The sequence below is a fragment of the Onychostoma macrolepis genome, chromosome 13, assembly GCF_012432095.1.
Source record: "Onychostoma macrolepis isolate SWU-2019 chromosome 13, ASM1243209v1, whole genome shotgun sequence".
Taxonomy (NCBI): domain Eukaryota; kingdom Metazoa; phylum Chordata; class Actinopteri; order Cypriniformes; family Cyprinidae; genus Onychostoma; species Onychostoma macrolepis.
In genome coordinates this window covers 12,682,535-12,709,178 of record NC_081167.1, presented here as the reverse complement: position 1 = coordinate 12,709,178, position 26,644 = coordinate 12,682,535, and the positions used below count along the sequence as shown (strand labels likewise).

General features: G+C 37.8%; 1 protein-coding gene across 2 annotated transcripts in view; it reads right to left on the bottom strand.

The window, feature by feature from the left end:
* The window catches only part of ppm1ba (protein phosphatase, Mg2+/Mn2+ dependent, 1Ba), a 33,107-nt gene extending 9,262 nt beyond the window's left edge, over positions 1-23,845 (bottom strand). The window contains exons 1-3 of one of the 2 annotated variants that reach the window (XM_058796042.1): positions 23,423-23,845; positions 1,206-2,075; positions 982-1,099 (exon numbers count right to left, since the gene is read on the bottom strand). In XM_058796042.1, coding sequence (XP_058652025.1) covers positions 982-1,099; positions 1,206-2,060 — 973 coding nt within the window. In that variant the 5' untranslated portion in view covers positions 2,061-2,075; positions 23,423-23,845. Of the gene's footprint in view, positions 1-981; positions 1,100-1,205; positions 2,076-12,847; positions 12,967-23,422 lie in introns of those variants that run through there. The other variant, XM_058796043.1, reaches the window with a different exon arrangement.
* Positions 23,846-26,644: the final 2,799 nt, after the last annotated feature.

Genomic DNA, 26,644 nt, shown 5'->3' with positions numbered 1-26,644 from the left:
TGTCATGCACATCTTGTCAGTAAAGCCGGTTCTGTGATTAGTAGTAAGTCTCCATCACCTGCTTTCAGATGTAGCAGCATTTACTACACAGAACTGTAGTTCTCTGACAAGCTACACATAAAAAATAAAATAAATCGCAGACGATATAATCGTACAATTATGAAATCGAAGAAATCCTTCGCAATGATGACAGCTGTTTCCGTAGCTTCTCCGCGAATTACGGCTCTGTGTAGTAAATGCTGCTCCATCTGAAATCACGTGAAAATACCACATTTAAAGGTTTACTCCACCCCAAAAAAAAAAAATGTCATTAATCTCTTACCCCCATGTCGTTCCAAACCCGTAAAAGCTTCGTTCGTCTTCGGAACGCAATTTAAGATATTTTGGATGAAAACCGGGAGGCCGGTTGACTGTCCCATTGACTGCCAAGTAAATAACACTGTCAAGGCCCAGAAAAGTATGAAAGGCATCATCAAAATAGTCCATCTGCCATCAGTGGTTCAATCTGAACTTTACGAAGCAAGGAGAATACTTTTTGTACGCAAAGAAAATAAAAATAACGACTTTATTCAACAATTCGTCTCATCTGTGTCGCCGTAGCGCCATTTTGGAGAATATCTGCTGGACGCAAATAGTGTATGCTGTTCTATGTCAGCTGCGTCTTCTGCAGGGCATATTTGGAGTTTCCGCGCGAGAGCGCCCTCTGGCCTTCGGATGGAGATTTACTACTGATCACAGAACCGTGCTTCACTGACAAGATACGCATGGAGAAGAAAAAAAAAGAAAAAAATATATATATATAATAATAAAAATCGCAGCTTCTGCCTAATCGTGATTTCGATTTCATTTTGATTTATCGTGCAGCCCTAACTCTATCGCATGCAAGAATGTAGATATAATTTCATTAGACGAATGAATGCTCCCAAACCTATGGTGGAAAAAAGTAGGCGTCGTGGGCCAACAAACTCTTCTATTTCTCACCTTCCACACGAGACTCGAGGTACTTGTCCAACTCAGCATCTCTCTTTACCGCCTCTTCTGACACCTGGGGTGCATTTGGCAAACAGACTAATACAATACTCATATTATCTCGACTTCCCTGAATGAGAAAAAGAAAGAAGAAAAATGGATATAGTCTCACCTGAGGATAAAAACAATCATGCTATGTAAAAAGCTGTCACAGAAGTTAGAGTAAGGAACTGTACCTTATGTAGACAGGTATTCACAACCTCATTGCACACTCTCTCCAGGTCATCCGTCACCTCCAGCCTCGATCGCACAAAGGCACACAGCTCCTCATTGCTCATCACATCCCAAATACCGTCACACGCCAGCACCACAAATTCATCCTCCGCATCTGACCGAGCAATTTCGAATACTTCAGGCTCCGGTGACACAAGCTGCTCTGTGGGGCCCTTGCCCTCAACACACTTGTAGTCATAGTCACCTAGTGCTCGGGATACAGCCAGCGATCCGTTAACCCTCTGGATCATCACAGAGCCACCTGCATTCTGTATACGCTCCTTCTCTCGTGGGTCGCAGGGCTTATGGTCCAGCGTGGAGAAGCAGACATGAGCATTGCGGCAGAGAAGGGCCCGTGAGTCCCCGCAGTTAATGAAGTACAGATGTTCTGGAGAGAGCAGCACAGCCACCGCGGTGGAGCCACTGCGGTCCATGCCATTTCGCAGGTCTGTGAAGCTGCGCATGTGTTCGTCGATCCTCAGGAAGCCGGCGCGGATACCCCTCTTCACCGCTTCTATGGCTGGTGTCTCAGGTGCTGGAGCTCCAGCCTTCCGCAGTTCATCTGCCGACCCCGCGGCAACGATATGTTCCAACAGGTGTTTGGAGCAGTAGTTTGCAACACGCGAGCCGGCATGCCCGTCGTAGACTGCGAAGAAGGACCAGTCATCCAAGCCATGTGGCAGGCCCAAGGCTGCTGTGTGCGCATCCTCCATCTCCACCCTCCATCCCTGCATGCTGCTGAGGCCAAAGCGCAGGCCATTCCCTTCCCCGTGCGCATTGTATTTCTCTGTTTTGGGCTTATCTAAAAACGCCCCCATGCCTCAGGCCACGTTCTGCAGAGACAGAGAAACAACAAGAAACGTTGAAGAAAAGACATGGAGAGTGGGTTTGTATATGATCGTTGCAGCTTAAATGCATATAAGCTAACATTAAGCATCCTCTCTCACTCGATCAGTGCTGTAAAAGCACACCAAGAGCAGCTTCAGACTTGAGGATTAGAATTAGAGGGGGAAAAGCACATACGGTCCAAAAACGCCGACTGCAGAGTGAACACAAATGTGGAAGGTTTAGTCTTAGTGCTCAATAGACGGATTTCTATTAACAACAAACTTTGAGTGAAATAAACATGTAGAGATTCTTGGCCCTTTAGCCATAGAGTGGGCGTAGCTTCTGAAAATCAACAAACCGCAGCCCAGATAATCCAATTGCCTGCGTAGGGCTGCTTTACTGCTCTAGCAGCATATCCTGCAATGCTATTCAACTGTTAGCCACCTGAAAAATATATATTACACGGCTCTATGAGAACAGTGTAGTGCTGCTACATTGCTGAGGTGAATAAAACTGCTGATGAATCAAATTCTGCAGTCAAATATTTTTGTATATTGATAGTTAAACTGTATATATTTGATCAATTTTATACACTAGGGTAAACTTACCTATTAAGCTCACGTACCCAATTAAGCACACTTCCATTTTTGAGTTCAGATTATAAAAAGAAAAAAATAATAATTTATTATCCTACTTGATGTCTTAACCAATTGATATGTTTGTTACTATATATCTCCTGTAATTTCAAATCAATCAGATCATTGCACACTGAGATATGGGTCTCCAAATGTTTGGCTGCCATTTTGAAAGTTGTCTAAAAACTTTCACCAAAAGAGGAGCCCCTTAAATGTGCGTTTTTTTAGATGTTTAAGCCTTTATTTTGGATAAGTTTCACTACTTATTGTAAAATTAAGAGATTAATGTTCAGACTTTTGCTTATTATAGCCTGGAACTTGGATGTGGGAAATAATTACATTAGATCCAAAAGATAGTTTTAGCAACATAGCGCAGATGCTACAGAACACAGTTAGCTGACTAGCTGTATAAGATTGTGTGCTACACTAACATATTACTTCACAGGCATTACTGGCTTGTACTTTTACATCCATAATATTATAAATTGACTTTATTGCTGTTCTGTGGTTTTACAGTGCTGTAATTTTGAAAGATTTCATTTTTTTTTTTTTTAAGTGAGCTTAAAGGGTACACTACTATGAAAATCACACAGCTTCAGTGTGACATCAGTAAGAAAAAGTATAATTTCATAGATATTGTTAATAATAGTTGTTCATAGTAAAATATGTATGAACTTAATACATGACCTAGACTATTTATTTAGTGCAAAACCTGTAATTTTAATAAATATTACCTGAAATTTATTAAAAATTGTTGCTGCTCCAATTAAGCTCAGTGTGCTCTATTTAAGCTCTTCCACATTGAACGTCTATGTAAATACTTCATAAACAGACTTTAAATATTAACTGATGGTTGTCACTAAGTTAAGTTAATCGATTTTCTATGGATTCCGTCAACTCAAATCTGCAGGCTGGCTCTGATCTCTGGCAACTAGCATCAACTTCCTCGGACTGTAAATCTGTGGAAAATCAGGACAAAAATTGTGTAGTGTAGTCCAGCCATAAGAGACTATAGATAAGTTGACATCCATTTAAATAGAGGTTTCATAATGAGGCTAGTTTCTGTGTTCATCCCCATGAATTAAATGTTTTATTGGTTTGTTTTATTTGATTTTTGAATGTGTTACTTAGCTGAACGTGGACCAGCCTAGATGTTGCAATGTGCTTAAATGACACTTCACTATGAATATATAACTGATCAAATTGAATGCCTTGTTGCTTGATTTTAGTGTTGTTGTTTTTTTTTTGTGATTGACTTTGTACCTTCAAAAATATATATTTTTACAATTATTCTTTAAAAATTTTCCTTAAAATAAACAAGAATTTTTTTATAAAACATGATGTGAGCTTAAATGGGAACAGGGGTGTGCTTAAAGGGTACAAAAATGTACCCATTAAGCACAGCCGGAATTTTTGAATTTGATGTATATCTTAATTGGTTTTGTCATTTAAAATAAAGTTAAATATTTTTGTGTGAGAGATCAATATTTCATTTTAACAACTTTTTGTACTGAAACCAATTTCTTGTGCACTAAATATGTCTCAATGTAGATTTGTTTTGAAGGCGTGTAATAAGGTGGATAACACATCAGAGCTGGGCGATAAAATAATGACAATTTTCGCAATAAATTTCCTTGATAAAACGATAACGAGTTCGATAAACGCTCAATATAAATGTTTACGCACCAAAAGCGGAACGAAACAGCGCTACTCATTTGAACCACACCACACGGACCATTTATCCATGCTGCTCAAAGTTCAAATGGCAGCGCAGCGCGAGCTCAGAAGAGCAGATGTGTTTTACTGGCTGATGAATCTCGGTCATGCAAGCACTAAACAGCGCTGTGAGATCCAGTGTGAAGTGCTTTAATACAGCAAAGAACACAAATCACTCAATGATATAAACTAGTTTAAAGGCAGATAAAACAGCGCTGACAAACAGGAGAAACACTGTGTGCAACGGCACAGTCAGAAGGCTTTTCAATTTCAATTTAGACATGTATTAAATTTATTAAAGGAGTAATAGAATATGATCACAATTTTTTTTTTTGTGATTAAGCTACAGCGTTTCTGCGTTATAATTACCTATATCGACTGCTACGAAAAATTATCATGATCATTTTTTTGGCTATATCGCCCAGCCTTACACACATCTCTCTGCTTCACATCAGTGTCCTGATCACCCAATGAGGGTTTGTTTTGTGATTATGACCGGCTGACTGAACATTATCATACATTTCTAGCTGAGCTGAGAGCACCTGCACTGTATGTGCTGAGAGAAAAAGAATGCTACAATATAACATTGACAAACAGTCAACAACATTCCATTGTGTTGTCCACACTGACAGCACAAAAATGCAAATACAGTACAATATGTCCTTTTTAAGAACAAATCACTCAACCAGTGTGATTTTTAAAATATGAAAATACAGAATACATGACAAAATATGGAATTATAGAACTACATGAAAAGGAATAAAAGAAACTTCAGTGTTGTCGTATTACGTTTTATTTTAAAATAACCAAAAGACCCTTGAACATTTAAATATAATAAAATAAAACACTAAGATTTTGCTTAAACCCTACTTTTTCCTTTAAAACAAACAGTATAAATCAAATCACACACAGGTGAAGCATTTAGGATGCTTCTACTATGTCTCTAGTGCTGTCATTCTTCTGTGATCGCCTTAATCATTCATCACATCAGTAGTGTAAATGCAACTGAAGTGATTGCAGAGATTAAACTTCTCACCCAGCAGGAAGACAGGATTTGTTCTCCTCAGATGAAACTGCCTGTTAAAACTCAAAGTCAAGCTGTGACATGTAGCTGTCTGGACTATTTCTACTTGCCAGATGAATCACACTAGACAGTGGACACACAAATCTAATCATATTTGTTTTTAAATCAAAACATAATTCTGTTTGTCTGTTGCTGAGATGAGGCACTTGGTTACCACGGTGAGAGTAACAGATATATGGAAGCTCCATTCAGAACCTATGCAACCAAAACCACACATGCTAAGAAACGGGTTCATCTCTTCCTCACTAAATCAGACCTCAGGATCTATTTACAGGATAGAGTGAAAGCGACCCTATTTACTCATGCTGCGGGGACCTCAGTATCACAGGTTTAATCCAACAGCACTAGCAGAGTTCTGGAACTCAGAGCTCACAGTCAGCCAACAGTGAAAGGAGGGCAGCCACGCTGCCAGATCAGTCACACGACAGCTCTTTTTGTCCACAGGTTACAGCTTTTATTCACAGCAAACATTACATGAGTACACAAATAAATGTATAACAATTCTAGGTCCATTTGAAATGAGGACAGATAGCTTACTTGCACTGTGAAAATGTGACTACTGTTCCCGAAAAATAAGATGTTCAGGTGCAAACTGATCAAACTAACATGCAAGTATTGTTTTTGCAGTAGAGTAAATAACCTTTATAGTTTAAAACATTAACAACATGCTGTTCTATGAATAATCACTCAGTAATTTCACTGATTTAAGCCTCAGGTGCTTTAACACAATAACAGCTCTTGGTTCAGTTTAAATCATGCATCACAAAGCAAGGGCTTGCAGTTCATTCAGTTCATGGATTTCAATCACTGATTCATAAGACTGAATCAGGTCAGTAATCCCCAAATTGTAAACACACAAGAATAGATGCTGTTGTGCAGTACAGCTCTATATTAAAAATTAAAGCAAAGTTGAAGTTGGGGGCGAGGTTTTGTTTTAAAGATTGAAATGTTAAGGCCAGCTTCAAAGAACTAGCAGCAACGAAAGCCGATGGTGTTGTCACCTCGCGTCGGCAGTGTCGAACCAAAAAGCTGCACGTGAACACACAGGACTACAGCCGACTGCAAACTAAACATGTGCGTTCTGCGCCTGCGTGAGAGAAGTTAGCTGTCTATATCAGCTATCAATAGTAAATATGTGTCACGTAAACAAAACACTGCTTGCTTGCTATTTTGAATATCAGTAACGTTGATAACCATCATAATTTTAAGCGTCTCATGTTATGAAAATATTTGCATATTGGAATGCTTGGGTAAGATCATGTCACATCAAAAAACAGCCTTTTGTCTGTGCTGCCTTCATTTACTTGCCCGTTTTCATCACTTTCGCTTTAATTCTCCGGCACAGACTCGTTCGCTAAACTCAACATCCAATCAGAGTTCTCTCTCTCATCAACGGTCCCGACAGCCCCGAAGCCGATTCTCGTGAGCCCGACAGAGCCCAAGAGTGGAACACCTCAAACAAAAGTAGCCCGACGGACGCTCACCGACTGGGTGTGTGAGGACTCGTCCATTTGCATTCATCCATGGTTGAATATACAGGTGCATCTCAATAAATTAGAATGTTGTGGAAAAGTTCATATATTTCAGTAATTCAACTCAAATTGTGGAACTCGTGTATTAAATAAATTCAGTGTACACAGACTGAAGTAGTTTAAGTCTTTGGTTCTTTTAATTTTGATGATTTTGGCTCACATTTAACAAAAACCCACCAATTCACTATCTCCAAAAATTAGAATACTTCATAAGACCAATAAAAAAAAAAACATTTTTAGTGAATTGTTGGCCTTCTGGAAAGTATGTTAATTTACTGTACATGTACTCAATACTTGGTAGGAGCTCCTTTTGCTTTAATTACTGCCTCAATTCGGCGAGGCATGGAGGTAATCAGTTTGTGGCACTGTTGAGGTGGTATGGAAGCCCAGGTTTCTTTGACAGTGGCCTTCAGCTCATCTGCATTTTTTGGTCTCGTTTCTCATTTTCCTCTTGACAATACTTATGGCGCTTTTCCACTGCATGGTACGGCACGGTACGGTTCAGTACGGCTCACTTTTGGGGGGTTTTCCACTGGGTACAGTACCTGGTACCGGGTACTTTTTTAGTACCACCTCGGCCGAGGTTCCAAGCGAACCGTACCGTTACCAAAACGTGACGTGTGAACTCTGCTGATCACTGATTGGCCGGAGAAAATCGTCACTGCCTGCGTCATTGAACTTGCGGCACTAGACACAACAGACCCGTTAGATTTAAATCAGCAGCCAGCGAAGGATCGAACGCGACTGTTTTGAATGAGTGCACCTTTCTTTTAACAACCAAAAATCGTCTGTTTCGTTGTCAGTCGAGGAAGTACAGACTGTCCTCTCATTGATAGCCGAGGAGCGGATCCAGCGAGAGCGTGATGGAGCGACGCAAAATTAAAAAGTTTTTCAGGAGTCACGGCAGTAGAGGCAGCGCGACTATAACGACACGCAAATAATCCCGCCCACTCTAAAGCGGTACTAAACTGCAGTGGAACGCAAACCGAGCCGAACTGAGCCGTGCCGTGCCGTTCTGAACCGTGCCGAGCCGAGTCGTACCACGCAGTGGAAAAGCGCCAATAGATTCTCTATGGGGTTCAGGTCTGGTAAGTTTGCTGACCAGTCAAGCACACCAACACCATGGTCATTTAACCAACTTTTGGTGCTTTTGGCAGTGTGGGCAGGTGCCAAATCCTGCTGGAAAATGAAATCAGCATCTTTAAAAAGCTGGTCAGCAGAAGGAAGCATGAAGTGCTCCAAAATTTCTTGGTAAACGGGTGCAGTGACTTTGGTTTTCAAAAAACACAATGGACCAACACCAGCAGATGACATTGCACCCCAAATCATCACAGACTGTGGAAACGTAACACTGGACTTCAAGCAACTTGGGCTATGAGCTTCTCCGCCCTTCCTCCAGACTCTAGGACCTTGGTTTCCAAATGAAATACAAAACTTGCTCTCATCTGAAGAGAGGACTTTGGACCACTGGGCAACAGTTCAGTTCTTCTTCTCCTTAGCCCAGGTAAGACACCTCTGATGTTGTCTGTGGTTCAGGAGTGGCTTAACAAGAGGAATACGACAACTGTAGCCAAATTCCTTGACACGTCTGTGTGTGGTGGCTCTTGATGCCTTGACCCCAGCCTCAGTCCATTCCTTGTGAAGCTCACCCAAATTCTTGAATCGATTTTGCTTAATCCTCATAAGGCTGCACTTCTCTCGGTTGGTTGTGCATCTTTTTCTTCCACACTTTTTCCTTCCACCCAACTTTCTGTTAACATGCTTGGATACAGCACTCTGTGAACAGCCAGCTTCTTTGGCAATGAATGTTTGTAGCTTACCCTCCTTGTGAAGGGTGTCAATGATTGTCTTCTGGACAACTGTTAGATCAGCAGTCTTCCCCATGATTGTGTAGCCTAGTGAACCAAACTGAGAGACCATTTTGAAGGCTCAGGAATCCTTTGCAGGTGTTTTGAGTTGATTAGCTGATTGGCATGTCACCATATTCTAATTTGTTGAGAGTGAATTGGTGGGTTTTTTGTTAAATGTGAGACAAAATCATCACAATTAAAAGAACCAAAGACTTAAACTACTTCAGTCTGTGTGCACTGAATTTAATACACGAGTTTCACAATTTGAGTTGAATTACTGAAATAAATGAACTTTTCCACGACATTCTAATTTATTGAGATGCACCTGTACTTTGACCATTGTGGACCAGGAAAATGAAGTATACCTGGGCCTTGACAGACCAAAAACTGAAAAAGTGCAGGTTTACAATAGTAAACTTTTGCATGCTTTCCCTGTTGTACTCGGAGAAAAGCAAATTTAGAAAAATAAAAATTATTCTAAGTTTGTAAGTTTGATCATGTGTCAAATGTTGTTCACTCAATTTTTAAACTACAAATGAGAAAACCAGTGAATTATCAAACAGATTTAATATCAACTACCACAATAAAAAATATGTAGATATCTGTAAAATGAAATCTCCATTTATCAGGAGAATAAAGAGCTCCGCAAGTCCTACAGGTACCAAAGAAGACTCAGGTTAACCAAACACAAAAACACTTCCTTCAAGTCAGGCAATTACTCATGCAAATGAGTTTCCCACAGTACCGGTCAAATTTATTCCTACGGAAACTTTCATACAACTACTGCTGTTGGTGAGTCAAGGAAAATCCATTCAGTGATAGCAAAGTTGGAGAGTGTGTTTGTGTGTACAAAAAACACCCCGATTTCACATTTAAGGTGCTCATGTGCCAATTTGTGATCTCACTGGTCTCAACATTTTGATGACAAATTCTGCTATTCACCTTTATTTCTTAAAGTTGTGAAATTAAACTGTGGATCCAAACAAGAGATTTATTACATGGTCAAGTTGACCTAACAAAATGCAAAAGATGACACATATTTGGGATCCTGGTTTGTACCAGAGACCCCGCTATTGCTCAGCAAGCTGCAATCCAGTCATGTGGCATGCAATGATGTCACAGAACAGCATGTCTGAGCGTCTGAGCTGGCCACACCTCACGCCTACTGCACTATAAATAAACCCAGATAGGATTGCATGCAAACCCCCATCCATTTACCCAGATCCTGAGCCTTCAGCTAAGATTCAAACTCTCAAGTTTTCATCAATGGGAAGCTAGGGCCATGTTCACCATAAGAGCTCACAATTAGGTTATCTGAAGTAAACATGGGTCACTCCATCTCAAAATGAAGGGCAATAGGTTGTTTGCACATGACGTCATTGTTGTGGCGCGAAATGCAGCTGGAGGGCAGGGAGTGATTTCTTCTCCAGAGGAATCAGCAACAAACTCAAGATGCCTGTGTTTAGCGTTGTTTATGGATGCTCAAAATCGGTCAAACCGAGAAAACACAAGGAGCTTTTATCGTGTACGAAAATGTGTTGTTCATAAGGGGGGAAAAAAAGTCAAGAAATTGACTGAAAAACGCAGGAAAAAGTGGCTTGTAAACCTGCGTCTGCGGTCGGCAGGAGCCGATCGGATAATGCTCTTGTGTGCAAATGGTTAATATAAGCTATAATATTAATATATTAAAACAGATATAATTAGATAACCCAGGGCTGCCACCTCAAGTATTCAGCGTGAGACAGTCAGAAATGCCACATGTAGACAAGATGTAAATAATATATTATTTGCAGTTCAGAGAGCTTCTTTGAGAATAACGGAACATTGTGAGATTGCAATAAATTGAAGTGAGTGACAGCTTTTTAGTGATTATATAGAAGCGCTATTAAGTCACTGTCTAGGCTGTAAACAATTCAGAATTTGAATAAGTTTTGCTTTACGTGCTGCTAGGACCAACGTAAACAAACCCTGTATGCAGTCAGGAATGACTGAAAAAGAGAACTGATGAGATAGAGGAAAGTCTGTACTGTACTAGTTTAGGCGCTATAACAAGAAAGAAAGGTATAAACAGAAAATCACAATGTTACATGATCCTTATGTTATAAAGAGGAGCGATTTTTGTACTAAATTGAAATACTTGCATGCTATTGAAGCGGTGGATATAGGCTAAGCAACTTACCCTGACTGCAAACAAGCTATTTTGAAAGTGAATCCCTTATTTATATGAGGGATCTGGGATATGTCAACTCCTGAAGCTTTGCTGCATATAGGTTTTGTGGCTATAGGTCCTGTTAGCAGCACAAAAACAGCTTTTATTTAAATTCTGATTTGATTATAGCCTAGAAAATGAGCAAATAGCACTTCCATGTAATCACTAATGCCGTTTATCGCAATCTCACAGTTCCTTTATAATCAGTGAAGCTCTGTGAACTGCAAATAATATCTTATTTACATCGTGTGGCATTTAGCACTGAGTGAATCTGGACTGGATCATCTTGTATCTATATGTCTTTATTAATATATCATTATATCTTATATTAACCATTTGCACACACACATGCATTATCCGATCGGCTCCTCCCAATCGCAGAGGCAGGTTTACAAGCCACTTTTTCCTATGTTTTTCAGTCAATTTCTTGACCTTTTCCCCCCTTATGAACAAAACATTTTCGTACACGATAAAAGGTCCTTGTGTTTTCTCCATTTGACCAATTTGAGCATTCATAAACAACGCAAAACACAGGCATCTTTAGTTTCTGCTACTGATTCCTATGTAGAAATTTATTTATTTTTAAAATCACTTCCTGCCCTCCAGCTGCATTTTGCGCGTCATCATAATCACGTGTTTGCAAACAACCTATTGAGAAGCCACATTGTCACCCCCATTGAAATAAAACACAACATGAAGTGTTCCACATGCATACTAAATACCTACACTATACATGCACACTATACTTACCCCCCCTAAGAAATTAGGGCTTAGACCTGAATCCTTCCCACTGTTAACTGACCCTAAATGTGGAACCATAAGCAACCCTGATCATTACATTTGAGTTTAAATGATAAGTATAAAAAACAAGAATGGGCAAAATGTTGTCTAAAGATACGTTTTTGTTCCAAGGAGCTACGATTTTCCTGCATTTTTAAACTGCCCTGTATAAGCAAAATTTGTTGCGGGCCATATAACCAAGACAGCAGCTGTGGTTAAACCAAGTAAAATAAATGTATATTTCCTTTTGCAATACCACTTCATAAAGGTAATCACTCACAAAAAAGGAATATGGCCAAGCAACTTCCATTGGACCACTTGGGATGAATTAACCCATATAAAAGTACATTATAACAGTTAAAAGAAGCCCACTTTCTTGAGCACTAAACGATAGTGTTTCATTGGAAACAGCTTCCAGCACCTGTGCCTTGACTCCAGATCAGCCACGCTTTGATCATGCGCTCTGTTTAGCATCACAGTAAATTAAAAAAAGCTCAGATGATAATAACTCATTGCCTATGAATGTGCATGGAACCAGAGGGCACTCTGTGCCAAAGCACTAAAACAAACAAATAAAACCCATCCTGAAGAGACAGGAAGTGGGCTAAACCTTTGAAGAGTGTTTCAATGTTGGGACCCAACAAAAGAAAAACAGCCCGGTCCTCATCGACTCTATTTCAGACCACCTGTGCCCAACAGTGACTTTCATCCACCATCACCCACGTCTCCTCATCACGATGAATCATGATATCTTCATTACAGACAGGAAAAAGCCATTGTGGCCAATGAATTTTAAAAGGTCAGCACTGACCAGGCAGTTCAGGCCAGAGTGCATTTTCATAACAACCACCTCTTATCTGAAGCCTGACAACAGTCTTAGGCTGACTCCAGGAATTCTATTAATATCCAACATTACCAGCTCGGTCCGCTAACATGGTGAGTCAGTTTATGACCAAAAAAACGATCCTTACCTGACCTAACGTTGGCCTGCATTCAAGAGTTACACATCCAGACGACAGGTTGCTCATACAAGATTTCCACATTCCAATGAAGTGAAGAGAGCGTTTCAACACACTCCTGAGATCTATGGCACTGCAATGATGTAACCATTGGACCACTGTCATATGTTCCGTTTCCATGCCTACAGCGCCTGGAGTGGCAGCTAAGAGTGGTTTCTATGGTAACAGAGAGCTTCAACAGGGCACTTCAGTACATCTTTCCTGTGACCAGTCCCTTGGAATTGCAAGTACAGCGAGATACCTGACAAGCAAAACTAACGGTGAATTTCATTCATTGCACTGAAAGGAGAAGCTGACAAAGCAGAGTTTGGAGATGCATGGCTCCACATACACCATGTGCTTCTTGCATGTGAAATTTTAAAGGCCAGTGTATAGTGTAGGCAGTGAGTTGTAAACTGCTGAACTGGTCTTGTGTTGTCTTGTTTATGAAGCCCTAAGGACAAACACACTTATTACATCAATACAAGAGCAGCTGCATCATTACTGTGGATTCACAGCCGAGCAAAAGTGTATTTTGGATGTATTTTAAGACTCTGAGAAGACAAGACGTGCCTCCAAGCAATGACAAAATCTATTACCTAATAACAACAGAGAAGAACAGACCATTTCATGTTCTCCAGGTATTCTTGATTCTGTGGACAGAAGTGAAGTTTGTAATGGTACATGCAGGAATTCTGAGTATCTGCCGATACCGATATCGATCCGATACCTGGGCAGTTTTTTTTTAATCAGTGTTGAATTTCTATACCTCAATGTGTGTTGACCTGATCATTACTTTTTTTTGTGTTACACACAATCTACTAAATATAGACAACTCTATTGTAAAGATAAAAACAACAAATGAATGCATATATAATTATAATCTATGACAAAAATACTATTATAAACTAGGTTAGTGGATAATTCAGTAGCAAACGTTACTCTAGAAAAATCATGAGTGCACAATTTTATAAAATCTAAAATTAGTGGGGGAAAAACATTATTTAGTGGGGAACAAATAAAAGTTAATAAGTGTAGGACTAAATCTAAAATGATAATGTAAAATGATATACATTGCTATTTAAAAATTGTTGTAAAATACATTCATGAAAAACAAGTAATTATATATACTGTAAAATTAAAAGACATTTCTTTTAAATGTATACCACAGTAATGAGGCAGAAACATATGATAGATAAGACTAACAAGAAAGGCTATTAATAATCTTTCATTGTGCAAAAGTATTATGATACAAAAGGCTCCAAATACAGAGCAGCACAAAGCGCTGTGCGATAGTTTATTGAGCCTTTTCTTTTAACTATTTTAAATTTCAGTTATTGTGCTCATTAAGAACATAGTGCTCTCTAGTCCAGTGTTGTGATCTAACAGACACCAACACGATTTTGAAAACTTTATGGTGTTTTATAATGTGTTTGTGGCTTTTGTGGGGCTAACACAATAGTATACGCACAATATCGGATTTGGATTGGTCTCGTCAGCTTCTAGTCGAACACACCTGGTGCTGCAAGCTTACTGATGTTGACGAGATTAACCTCTTAGGTACCGAATGGCAAGACGTTTTTCGACTCAATATCGAGGCAATTCGGTCAGTGCCTAAAAAGTATCGAACTCGATACCCAGCCCTAGTTTACAGACTTATAAATGTGATCCTACACTTAATAGAAGTGTCTTAAGATAAGGAATTAAAATTGATTAAGCAGCTCAATTACCTACTGCCTTTGTTACATCAGATCAGTCTACATTCATTACCCAGGACCCATCTCTCAAGCCTACAGGACTGTAACATTTTCTACTGATTCCTTTTAGTTAAACTTGTAGAGCAGAGGTCAGATCAGCCAGCGTGCATCAGAATCAAAAGGCAAAATGTTAATTAATCAATGTGGTTTTTGGGTACAAGGTCATGTTAGATATGGATCCAAGAAGTGCAACATGACTTTTAAATGTAATCTTACTATCATTAATCAAAGAGTTTGCAAACATCAGCAGGCCTCCTAAAGGTTCAGAGGGATTCAAGATAGTGGGGTTAACAAGCTAACTCAATTTGTTAATCTACTCATGAGATGCATGCAGTACTTGATTAGCTACTGAGCAAAGGCTTTCAAGACAGATAGATCCAGCAAACAATGGTACTCCAATCAATCATCTGATACAAGGTAAACCACAATCAAAGCTTAGCAACATTATATTTGTTGTTCTAATCACCTACAAAAGATGAACTATTAAGTTCTAAGTTTTATGATGAAGTTCTCACATGTCAGTAGAGGTGGGCGATCTTCACATATCACATCTTATTATCTTATAACACCCAATCACGATCTGAAACACAATCTTCTTAAATTTTAGATGCACTATCAAGACTGGAACAAACCTATGGATTTATTGCACAATTTAAATACAGTATTGCATTAAACCAGCGGTGCCCAATCCTATTCCAGGTGATCTACCTTCCTGCAAAGTTCAGCTCCAACCCTGGATCAAACACAATTGAACCAGTTAATTAAGAATTTCAGGAGTGCTTGATAATTACAGACAGGTGTGTTGAATCAGTGCTGAAACTGAACTCCGCAGGTAGGTAGCTCTCCAGGAACAGGACTGCGCACCCCTGCATTAAACAGCCAGAGTCATAATGGTCATTAAAACTGGAGTTAAACTTTAACATGCTGCACAGTCTTCCCTGTATGAATTAAATCTACATTGATTCTTATTAAAGCTGCTAGTTATCTAGATAAGATCAGTGATTTTCTCTTTGTCTCTTTGCTGTTTGACACAACATGGACACAAACAGCAACAGGATATTTTGACAGTTTTGTGTAGGCCTATTTGACCATTTAGGTGTGCACCTGAAACCCCAAGTATACTTTGCTCGTGCGTGTACAGCTTCATCTCAGAGCACACACCAAAAACGCAGTTTAATGCACTTCTAAAACCACTTTTTCAAAATAAAGCACGTCCCGCATAGCCTGCATTTTATACGTTATGTTAAATGATTTGACTGTTTGGACATTACATTTAGGCTTTTAAAAAGGAGCAAAAGTACTTTAAAGGAAAGGAATGGCATGTGGCACACTGGTACTTTTTCTTAATTTTCACAATTTCATAATCACTGGAAGCCAAAATCACTACTGGAATTGAAATTTGAATAATTGCACAGCCCTACTGCTAGCTCATGCAGAATTTTTTTTCAATGCGTCACCATGCATGAAAGACACATGATAGAGACAGAAGGATAGAAAAGACCTAAAATTTCCATGATTTTACAAACAAAATAGATCGTGGACATCTTTAAGGTAGATAATGATGTAAAATCATTGGATCACAAAGCTCTACATGCCAGTGTTTAAGGTGTTTAAGTATGTTGGCCAAATGGTCACAGCTGTGTTCACATACAAGTTTCTGGATTAAATCCCATAACCATAGCATACAACACTGGTCAAAAGACTGCCATAATTAAAGATTGTAATGTAATTTCAGCACCCAATATAAGAAAAAATTGTAAAAAAATTCTAAGCTAGGAAAGGGCACAGGTGAAGCCGTTTGTTTAGCTATGTTTATATGAAGAGATTCCTTTTATCTGCATTATTAATTTATTTGTAGGGTTGGGTACCGAAACCCGGTACCAATATGGCACCAGTACCTATGTAACCGGTATGTACTAGAACCGAATCAGAATGCAGATTCCGGTGCCTCATTTCGGTGCCATGCCTGAATGATCGATTGAAATATTTGTACTTTGTTTCTCCAAAACGAACGTAAGAAGCATCATCACCAGCACCTCATGTGAAAAATTATTTCCCGACTGAGAAAATGCACGTGAACTCAAGTCGTAAAGCTCTAATAATACACATCCAACAAATCTTTATAGTAACGCGAGTGTGCGGTTTTCACATTCCAACTTAAAAGCACAACTCGGGAAATGAGAACATCCGAGGAACGCGTGAATGCAGAAATTACACTTGCTCTGACGGCAGCAGGTAGCCCTCCATTAACTAGCTACGCTAAACATTCTTAAATTAAAATATGCCTAAAGCTAAAATGATCTTGTATTCACATTTTTAAACCTGTTTTCCAACAAAAGAGAACATTATAACCTTTTTAGTCCACAACTCCAGTTAAATCCTTCCTTTTGTGATCTGATGTAGCTTCTTGTCACAGAATGAGGCAGAAAATATGTTCCATAGGCTACTAATACATCGATTGGCAATGGATTATAAATATACTTAATTATTATGAAAATACCAGAGATGGCTTGAATAACACAGACAAACTATACATTGTCGTAGTCGAGTGTTTATTGTATTTGTTTTATCATTCAAAACGTTTATATCTTGTTTACTCAGTTACATCCATATGTCCATATTGGGGATTTCCTGGAGCTTCATGAGTTCTGCTACTTCTGTGACTGGATATGTGGATTTTTTTGTGCGAGGGCGCCCTCTGGCATCCAGTATGAATGAAAAAGACATCGTGTTTAGTGCTAATGGCCAATCCAATTTATTTTTTATTATTTTTAAGTATCGGTTCAGGCACCGGTACAGTTTTAAAAGTATCAATTTGGCACCGGTATCGAAAAAAAAACCAAACGATACCCAACCCTATTTATTTTACTTTAATTTTATTTTATTTTTATTTGACAAAATTTCCCAAAGAAATTTGCAGCATTTTGTCTGAGAAATAACAAAAGGACACCATTTCATTTTTAATTTGTCTTATATCATTTTGTAAAAAAATTTATTAAAACTTGAGAGAAAATCGTATCATGAAACCAGTATTGTGAATCGTATTGCATCGTGACTTGAGAGAATCGTTACATCCCTACCGTTTTTACTGTATTTTTGACCAAATAAATGTAGCCTTGGCAAGTATTTCTTTCTTCCACTTTCAAAAATATAAAAAATTTTTAATGTAGGTAATGTAGTCCACAATGCATCACATTCTGGGGACATGGCTTTAGGGTAGGGGAAATCATATCATATCCATTACAAGAAAAAAAAAAACTGACCAAGGAAAGCCTACCAACGACCAGCAAACTGCTCATAAACCATCCCTATTATCAGTGGCCAAGCACTATAAACTTTCTGGGTTATTTTAGGTCCTCACATCATCTGTGCCCTTGTCAATGTCTGTGTAAGGTGCCATTAGGGAATGAGGCAGGAGAAGACCTTTGCGTGATACATGGGGGCAAGCTGCACAGCCTATAAACTAACGTGAAATACAAAGGCCTACCCTAAAAGCCTTTTTGATGAAACCATCAGTACACAGCAGGCAAAAGTCCAAAATCCCAGTGAAAAACAAACTTTACTGCTTGGGCAAACATGAAAGGAATTTCACTTTGACAAACATGGAGCGGCGCTCATCAGTGGAAGTTTTATTCTACTACAGTTACATGAAAAGACGACTAGCTAGAATCAAAGCAGAAATTGAAAGCCGATTCACTTATATTTTTCACTCAAATGGAAAGAATTAAGTGAGACAAATACAAAATCCTCCCAGAAACGGTGTCTGCATACTCCTATTTTGAGGCGGTGCATTGTTGATGACTGCAGCTCTGGATAGAAGCTTGACAGTATTGCAGTTATTAAGATACTAACCAGGAGTTGTACATATCTTTAACATGCCAGAAACCAAATAAAACACTGGCAATATTTAAATATTAGACTAACTTAATAAATCTAAAGAAGATTATAGCAATCAATACTAATATTACATTATACATGCCTCTACAACAAAGCCCTACTTTTCAGCTAATTCATCTTTATCTCTGAAATTGACCCCCTAGATCAAACTACAATGTTAGATTTTGTTTTCCAGATGCAGCCTGCATAGTGAATGAACTGTGGGGGAAACAATCACATAAAATGAAAAAGACCAGTAACTGAAAAAGTAATTAATACAACCTCAAGCTATTTTTGCTTGACCTATTCAGCTTATCCTATTATTTTATTATATTATTGTCCTACCCTTTTTGCCAATGTATTAGTGTTAGTATAGGCGATATGCTCAATTTTCATAACAGCTTGTGTTAATCGCCGACACACGATAAAAACACTCCCGTTATAATCAGTGAAGCTGTCTAGATTGTATGATGAATAAATCTCTTATACTTACATTGCACATACATCTGAGAGAATTCACGAGTCAGAATTAGTCAGCGTGCGCTGAACAAAACTCCACCGTTTCAGCGATGACTCATCTGAACGCCTCTGATTGGCCTCATTCATAAACTCAACATAATCGTGTGTGATTGGTTATAACACATTAACACTGTAAAAACGCAGAAAAAGAAATATAATGGAACAAATAAGCCCTAATATTAATTAGCCTAGATAGTATTACTAGCTAAATAATAATAGTAATAATACTCGTTTTAAATAACAGTGGTCTTGCTATCGTCAGTGGCATCAGCCACAAGTGATATCTCTGACTATCGTTGATACACGATACTATCGTCTATCGGCACAACCCTACAATGTATACAGTCTTTCTCCCAAACCACCCAAAAAATTTACATCAGCTTTCTTTTTTTTCCCAGTATTTTTCAACTCCAACAGACTCTCATGCAGTGGCCCTCTGATCCTATGACTGACAGATGGTCTTCTAACTTCTAACACTGTCACTGATGTTAATGAATCAATCTCCATGTACAGTAGCTTCTGACTAAATTTCACAAGTTAGCACTTGCTTACTAACAGTCAGACCCAAACAAATCAATCTACTGTATGACTTAAAAGTTAACAATTTAATTTCCTAAAATGTCTCTGATTTTAAATGCATTTCCAAGATCAAATGCAAACACTTTTAAGTGAACTACTATTTACTTGCTCATGCATATGATCAAGTTTTTGGTAAACTGAATTTTATTCTATTTCAGTGATAATGCACCACAAATAGATTTTTTCATAATGTGTTGACTTCGTTGAATAAACATGAGCACTGCACGTTTCAAAATCGAAACCCGCTGCGGGTGTTTTTATTTCACTGTATTTATGAAGGAAACCAACTGTCTTCAGGAAATTTTGGTTGACATTTTCATTTCATCTTGCATGTAATGTCTGATGTCAGAAGACCTCCAAGTGGGAGGGACTTATGCCGCAAGTAGGTTAGGACAGCTCCAAGTGGCAGGGTAGGTTTAGGGTTGGGTTTGGTGTAGGGCATATTAACAAGGCTCAACCCATTTAGAGCTGGCTCCGACCTCCATTTATACCCATCTCGAGCGGAGCTCTGGTTTGTGTACAGCGTTACCGGGGAAACCGCTATCTCCACGCTCTAAAAGCGCCTCCCGCTAGCAGAAAATGAATTTGCATATATGCCGCCACAAATAGAGTCCAAGTCTGTGGGAAACACTGCTCTATATTTGTAAAGTCTAGCAAAATAACCCAGAAAACAAGTTTAAACAATAGTTTGACTGCATTTCTCTTTACATCCAGTCAAGCGGTACAACCCCTAAAGCTAATTTCAGGCAACATGTGTGGTCCACAGTTTTTTTGTTGCTGATTTCAAGGCATGGAGAACTTGAGGAGTAAGCCAATCAGACAACTGCAAAAAATAAACAGATTTTAAACAATGAATTGGGAGCTGGGCAATAAATCGGCGATAATATCACACTCATGATGAGGCCAAAGCTGCGATAAGTCCATGCATATCTTTCAGTGAAGCACGGTTCTGTGATCAGTAGTAAATCTCCATCCAAAGGCCAGAGGGTGCTCTCGCGCAGAAACTCCAAATTCGCCCCGCAGAAGAAACCCTCTGAAATCACAGCAGCTGAATAAACAGAAGATTTAATGGCTTTCATTGATTCAAGGTGACTAATAAACACACGACTACAACAATATATGGTTTATCTGAGTTCTTCTTACTACAACTTTCTTTATAATAAATTAATGCAATGCCTTTATCACCGCTTAGAATACTATGAAAAATCATCTCACAGAAGGATTTATTACAAACTCGACTGACGTTATGAAGTGAATTTGGAGTAAAAACATGTTATCAAACATGGTATTTTCACATGCTTTCAGAAGGAGCAGTATTTACACAGAGCCATAGTTCACTGAGAAGTTACGCAAACAACTTTCATTATCGCAGTGCGATTTCATAATATCGATGTACATTATCGATGATATCGTCTGCGATTTTTTTTGCGTAGCTTGTCAGTGAACTACGGCTCTGTATAGTAAATGCTGCTCCATCTGAAAGCAGGTGATGGAGATTTACTACTGATTACAGAACCAGTTTTACTTTACTAAGATGCACACGACTATCACATGCGATTTATCGTCCAGCCCTAAAATGAATCTCAATATTTTCATGCCTTATAGTCAGAATTAGCAGAGTTGTGCAGTAATATATCTAAAATTTTACGATGATATAAACAATCAAGAAGTTAGAGTGGCGAGTGGTGACATCTTTAACTGGGTACACCATGTAATTTATTAATGGTGCACTGATCCGATATTCAGTATCGGTATCGCTACGATACTGGCATTTTGAATATTTAAGTCAAGTTCACGTGAACTCTTCTCTCCGCTGCGGCTGTCGATCATCCTCCATTCAGCGTTCAATCTATCATATATTTCTGCTTCATTACTGCGCTATACATTTAAAAGAAATGTCTTTTAATTTTACAGTACATGTATGTATGCATGTATGTATGTATATATATATATATATATATATATATATATATATTATATATAAATAACTTGCTTTTCATGAATGTATTTTACAACAATACAAAGAGCAATGTACATCATTTTACATTATCATTTTAGATTTAGTCCTACACTTATTCACTTTTATTTGTTCCCCACTAATGTTTTTCCCCCCCACTAATTTTAGATTTTATAAAATTGTGCACTCATGATTTTTCTAGAGCAACTTTTGCTACCGAATTATCCACTAACCTAATTTGGTATTTGTGTCATAGATTATAATTATACATGCATTCATTTGTTGTTTTTCTTTACAATAAAGCTGTCTATATTTAGTAGATTGTGTGTAACACACACAAAAAATAAAAGTCATGATCAGGTCAACACACATTGAGGTATAAAAATTCAACACTGATTAAATAAAAACTGCCCAGGTATCGGATCTGGATCGGTTCTGAAAAAGTGGTATCGAGCCACCCCTATAATTTATTAGAGACGACAAATAAGAAACACCATGGCAGGTGTTGTTTTAAAAGTAGGGCTGTTGTCAAGAAGGTGGCACATGCTTACACGCACATAAAAGCAAGATTTGTCAAGCATGTGAAAAACAAATGGAACAATAAAAGTCCACAGAAATGTTCACGCTGATTAGTTTGCCCAGGCATATTGGAGCTATGTATAGAACTGTGAGATTTACATTTTGCTGAATATAAACAATCAAACAGTTGAGACTTGCTATATAGAACACATTGCCTTATGTGTGTAAAATGTATTTATTATGTGGGTAAACATAATCCATACATAACAAGTGAAACTTGTCATAACAAGTGAAATCCACTGCTACAAGCACACAGCACAAAACCAGCAGTTGTCTGTTCACTGTGGAAGTCTTATTCATTTCTATAGTAAATTACAACTACCTAATGCTTACAAACCACACAATTTTTTTTACATTTTAAAGTACCTCGATCTCTAATAGCTGTCAGCAGAGAATTCCAGTGTTCTACTGCTTTAACTAAATAGGCTGACCTGGCAAATGTTGTTGATCTATATTTATTATAACAGTCACTTCTAGAAGCCGACTTAGTCATCATAGTAACAGAAGGGTTTACATTTTTTAATTATTTGTGCCATGTAGTTTCCATCAGCTAATTTCCATCACACTAATAACCAACAGGGTCAGAAATAAACCAGGGTTAATAAAAATCCTAACAGGGACAAAAAAGCCATCAAAATCCCAAGCTTCAGCAGCTAATAATAATAATAATGAAACCCTACATGTATTGCATGTAATATCTGATAATACAGTATATCATAAATGTCACACATATTATGGGTGGATGTTCATTCAATTTATAACAACAAAATATTTGACACAAAATGATGTATATGTTTAGAATAAGGCCCTCAAAGTAAAAAATAATTTCTGACACTGATAACCAGCTAACATTGGCTTGTTTTTGCACTGATTGGGATGAATTTATATATAGGCCAGTGTTTACATTTTATACAAATAAAAACAGCCACTCCATAAAAACAATAACAACTACTAAATAATTAAATGCCAGTTCTGGTGTTGTCTTTGGAAAGAGTGTTTACTGCAGGAATTAAAATGAATGGTGTCAAAACCAATTTAGCTACCAACGTAGGCAGCATTTGAAACATTGCAGGCAAATTATAACGTTCAAATTCAACACCTATGATACTGAAAATGCTAAATTAACTGGCAACTCGTTAGGTTTGGAGACACATCCATTAACAGGTCGGTTTCCAAGAGCAGGCAGCAGTACTGGCCCTCAGTACAGCAGTTACAAAACACGTCCAGCCCGGTAGATAACGCTAGCCTGCTAGTTAGTCTGACAAATGTGGTGTAACTTACTTTTATTATGTCCGAATCACCCTTCCAGTAGACGCCACGTTCCAGGCGGCCGTCAAATGTGCCTTTCTGACGAGAACCCACTCGCTAAACATCTAAATATTTGGACCGTTATTGATATCAGCGCGTTTCGACCAGCGCAGCTAAAGGTAAACCCAGCTAGCTGGCTAGCTAATGCGGTTAAATTCACACGGTCAGGTCTGCCCTCAACGGCTCTCGTCTGGAATTACGAGCTGTAACAAACATCTTTGACATGCTGTTTCACTTCGGCTCAACGAAAAAATAAGTGCGACCTGGCTGGTGGTCGTCTGAGTTGAATTTCGAGCCGTGTTAGCGTTTCTAGCTACATGTTAGAGACAGGTGACGTGCCATTGACGGCCGCGCGCTGGGGTTCTGTGTGATGGGAGGGGCCTCGCCTCTATCATTGACATCATTGGCCGAGAACTGCTTGTGCTGAAGAGAGGCTCAGAATAAAACTCATTTATTTTGGGTCATGCATGCTTGCTTGCTTGCTTACTTACTTACTTACTTACGTATGTATGTATGTATGTATGTATGTATGTATGTATGTATGTATTTGTTTGTTTGTTTGATTGTCTGTCTGTCTGTCTGTCTGTCTGGGACTTTTTTTGTTTTGAGACTTTACTTTGAGACTTCATTTAAATATTATTAACCAATATGGATAGATAGATAGATAGATAGATAGATAGATAGATAGATAGATAGATAGATAGATAGATAGATAGATAGACAAACAGACAGACAGACACCCTACCCTTGTGAAAAAGAAATACAATAGCATATTCTTAAAAAGAGTAGAAGAATATTAAGTGTCAACAGATGTGAGTTTTTCAGACAATTGCATGTTATTTCAGTTAAATGAAAATGTAAGCCTATTATAGATTTATATTAAATGCAGTTAGCTAAAGAGTGCTTTATTGCATTTTAAGTAAATATTATTTAAGTGTTGTTTAATTATTTTATTGTCTTTGAAGTATGGTTAAAGTACAGCGAATGTACTGACAAGTATTTATAAACTAAAAACACTTTAATGTAATTTTATTGAAGCTTGTATGAGTTGCAATTTAGTAAAAAGGTTAAAGGTATAATCAAGTATTTTGCATTAGTCAACAGATCAAAATAAGTGTTCTTATTTAAAGCATGTAAAGCATAATATCATAAATGCAATTTAAAATAAAAAAATTAATTTGACATTTGAAAGTGCATTTTTAAAAGTGTACTTAAGTGTTAAAAACATAGTTAGTGTGCAGTCTTTAAGTACACTTAAGTGACCTTTTATCAAGTCAAGTCAAGTCAAGTTTAATTTATTATCCCCGAAGGGCAATTTGTTTCACAGCCAGCAGTAAACCATATACAACAACAAACAAGCACCACGACACACAGACAAAAACAATCACTTCTATTTCACTAAAATTACAATATTTGCACATTCAGATTTTTATGTATTTTTAAGATTTGAAGTGTACAAGTTCACATTTAATACAATTAAGCACACTTCTTCACAAGGGTATGGTGATTGTTTTTGAATCATTGACTTGTAGTCTTTGGAGAAATGTGTTTAAGTGCTATATTCTAAGGGGCATTTATAGACTGATAGTTTTGTCATTAGTTACACTATTCTATAGATGAAAATGTTGTTACTTCATGAATTTTAAAACTCATGTTTACTTATAAACACGTTACCTATAAACTTACTAGCTGCAAAGTTTATATTTTAGATAACTTTTGACCCGTGGATTGCTACATCCTGCAGCTCTCCTCCGGCCCTGGATAATCTTTGCACCTCTTCTGTGAGCTTGTCAATTACCTCACAGGTATCTTCATCAATTATTGATTAGTATTGGTAACAGAATCTGGTTCCCACGGATAATCTTACCCGAAAGATAGCTGGATACCTCTGTGACAACTTTAGAATGGGTTAATCAGCATTTACATGATTCATTTCAGATACATTTAATCAAATACAGGATCACACTAAAATGTTTCTTATTCAGATTTAATAAATAAATAGCCTATAGCTGTAAAAGTGCAGAAAATATAAGCAAATTTCAACTCAAGTTCTTAAAGTTGTTGTAAGGAGAATAGAGATTTCAAGAAGTCTCCTTTGAATTAGACTTAAAGCATTTTGAGCAGACTAAAGCTTGAGACTAATGCAACGGTAGTTGATGCAACATTCCAACTTTCAAGGTTGCTGGAAAATCTAAAATATTGCTCCCTCCTTGCATTTACCCCAGACTTCTGAGGCTGCAGACCACAATGAGGTTTTCTTTTTGTTATTTTTTTATTTTTTATTTTTATTGAGTTTCTTAGCTTTTAAGTTTCTTAACTTCTTAAAAATCACCTTAACAAATTAACCAACCAGGAGATCTGAGATGTCTAGATTATCTTTCTCACTTGGAGGTATTTGTTTATGATTTATGTACAATGTGTTATTAATAGCATTTGTGATGTGCATGAAAATGCTAAAATAATAAAACATACACAGATAGTGGCCTTAAGAGCAAATCTTAAGAAATATCAACAATCAACAAACTTGGTTTAATAAGTTAAAAAAAATAAATAAATAAAAAATTTAAAAAAAGCTTTTTTAACATTAATATTTTGAGAAATCCTGTAAAGATTGTAAAAATGAAGATTCATGAAACACAACGAATTTTTGTTGTGTTCATAAATCGTTCATAAAGCTGTTCTGACGTAAATTTTCGGATTCATGAAAATGTTGGTAGGAAAGAAATCTACACCTGCTCCCTACCAGGTGTAAATGGTGCGTAAAACGTTCTGTGTTCTTTTTGGCAAACTGGTGACACTGAATCTTGATACACTTCCATTTTCCGTTTGCTCTGTTTTTTGTTTGGTTTTTGGTTTTTTATTTTATTTTATTATTTTATTTTATTTTTTTGTAGCTGAGAGTTGATCAACTGTTTAGCTCCGTTTTAGCTTTGGGTAGAACGCAGCACTTGTCATTAGGCTTGTTTGAGATGCGCCTCGCCTGAAATGTAGACGAGAGTAGGCGGTTGCAGTGAGGGGAGGAGTGAAATAAGACGGACAGTTCTGCCCTCTCGAAGTAGAACAGATACCTACGAGATCAAAGGTGGATATCGCGTTATTCTCACTCATATGCTGTGCTGCTGATAAACATGATATAATTTCAGTTCTGTTGCTTTTATATGAATATAAATATGATGAACAAGACACTCAAAGTGC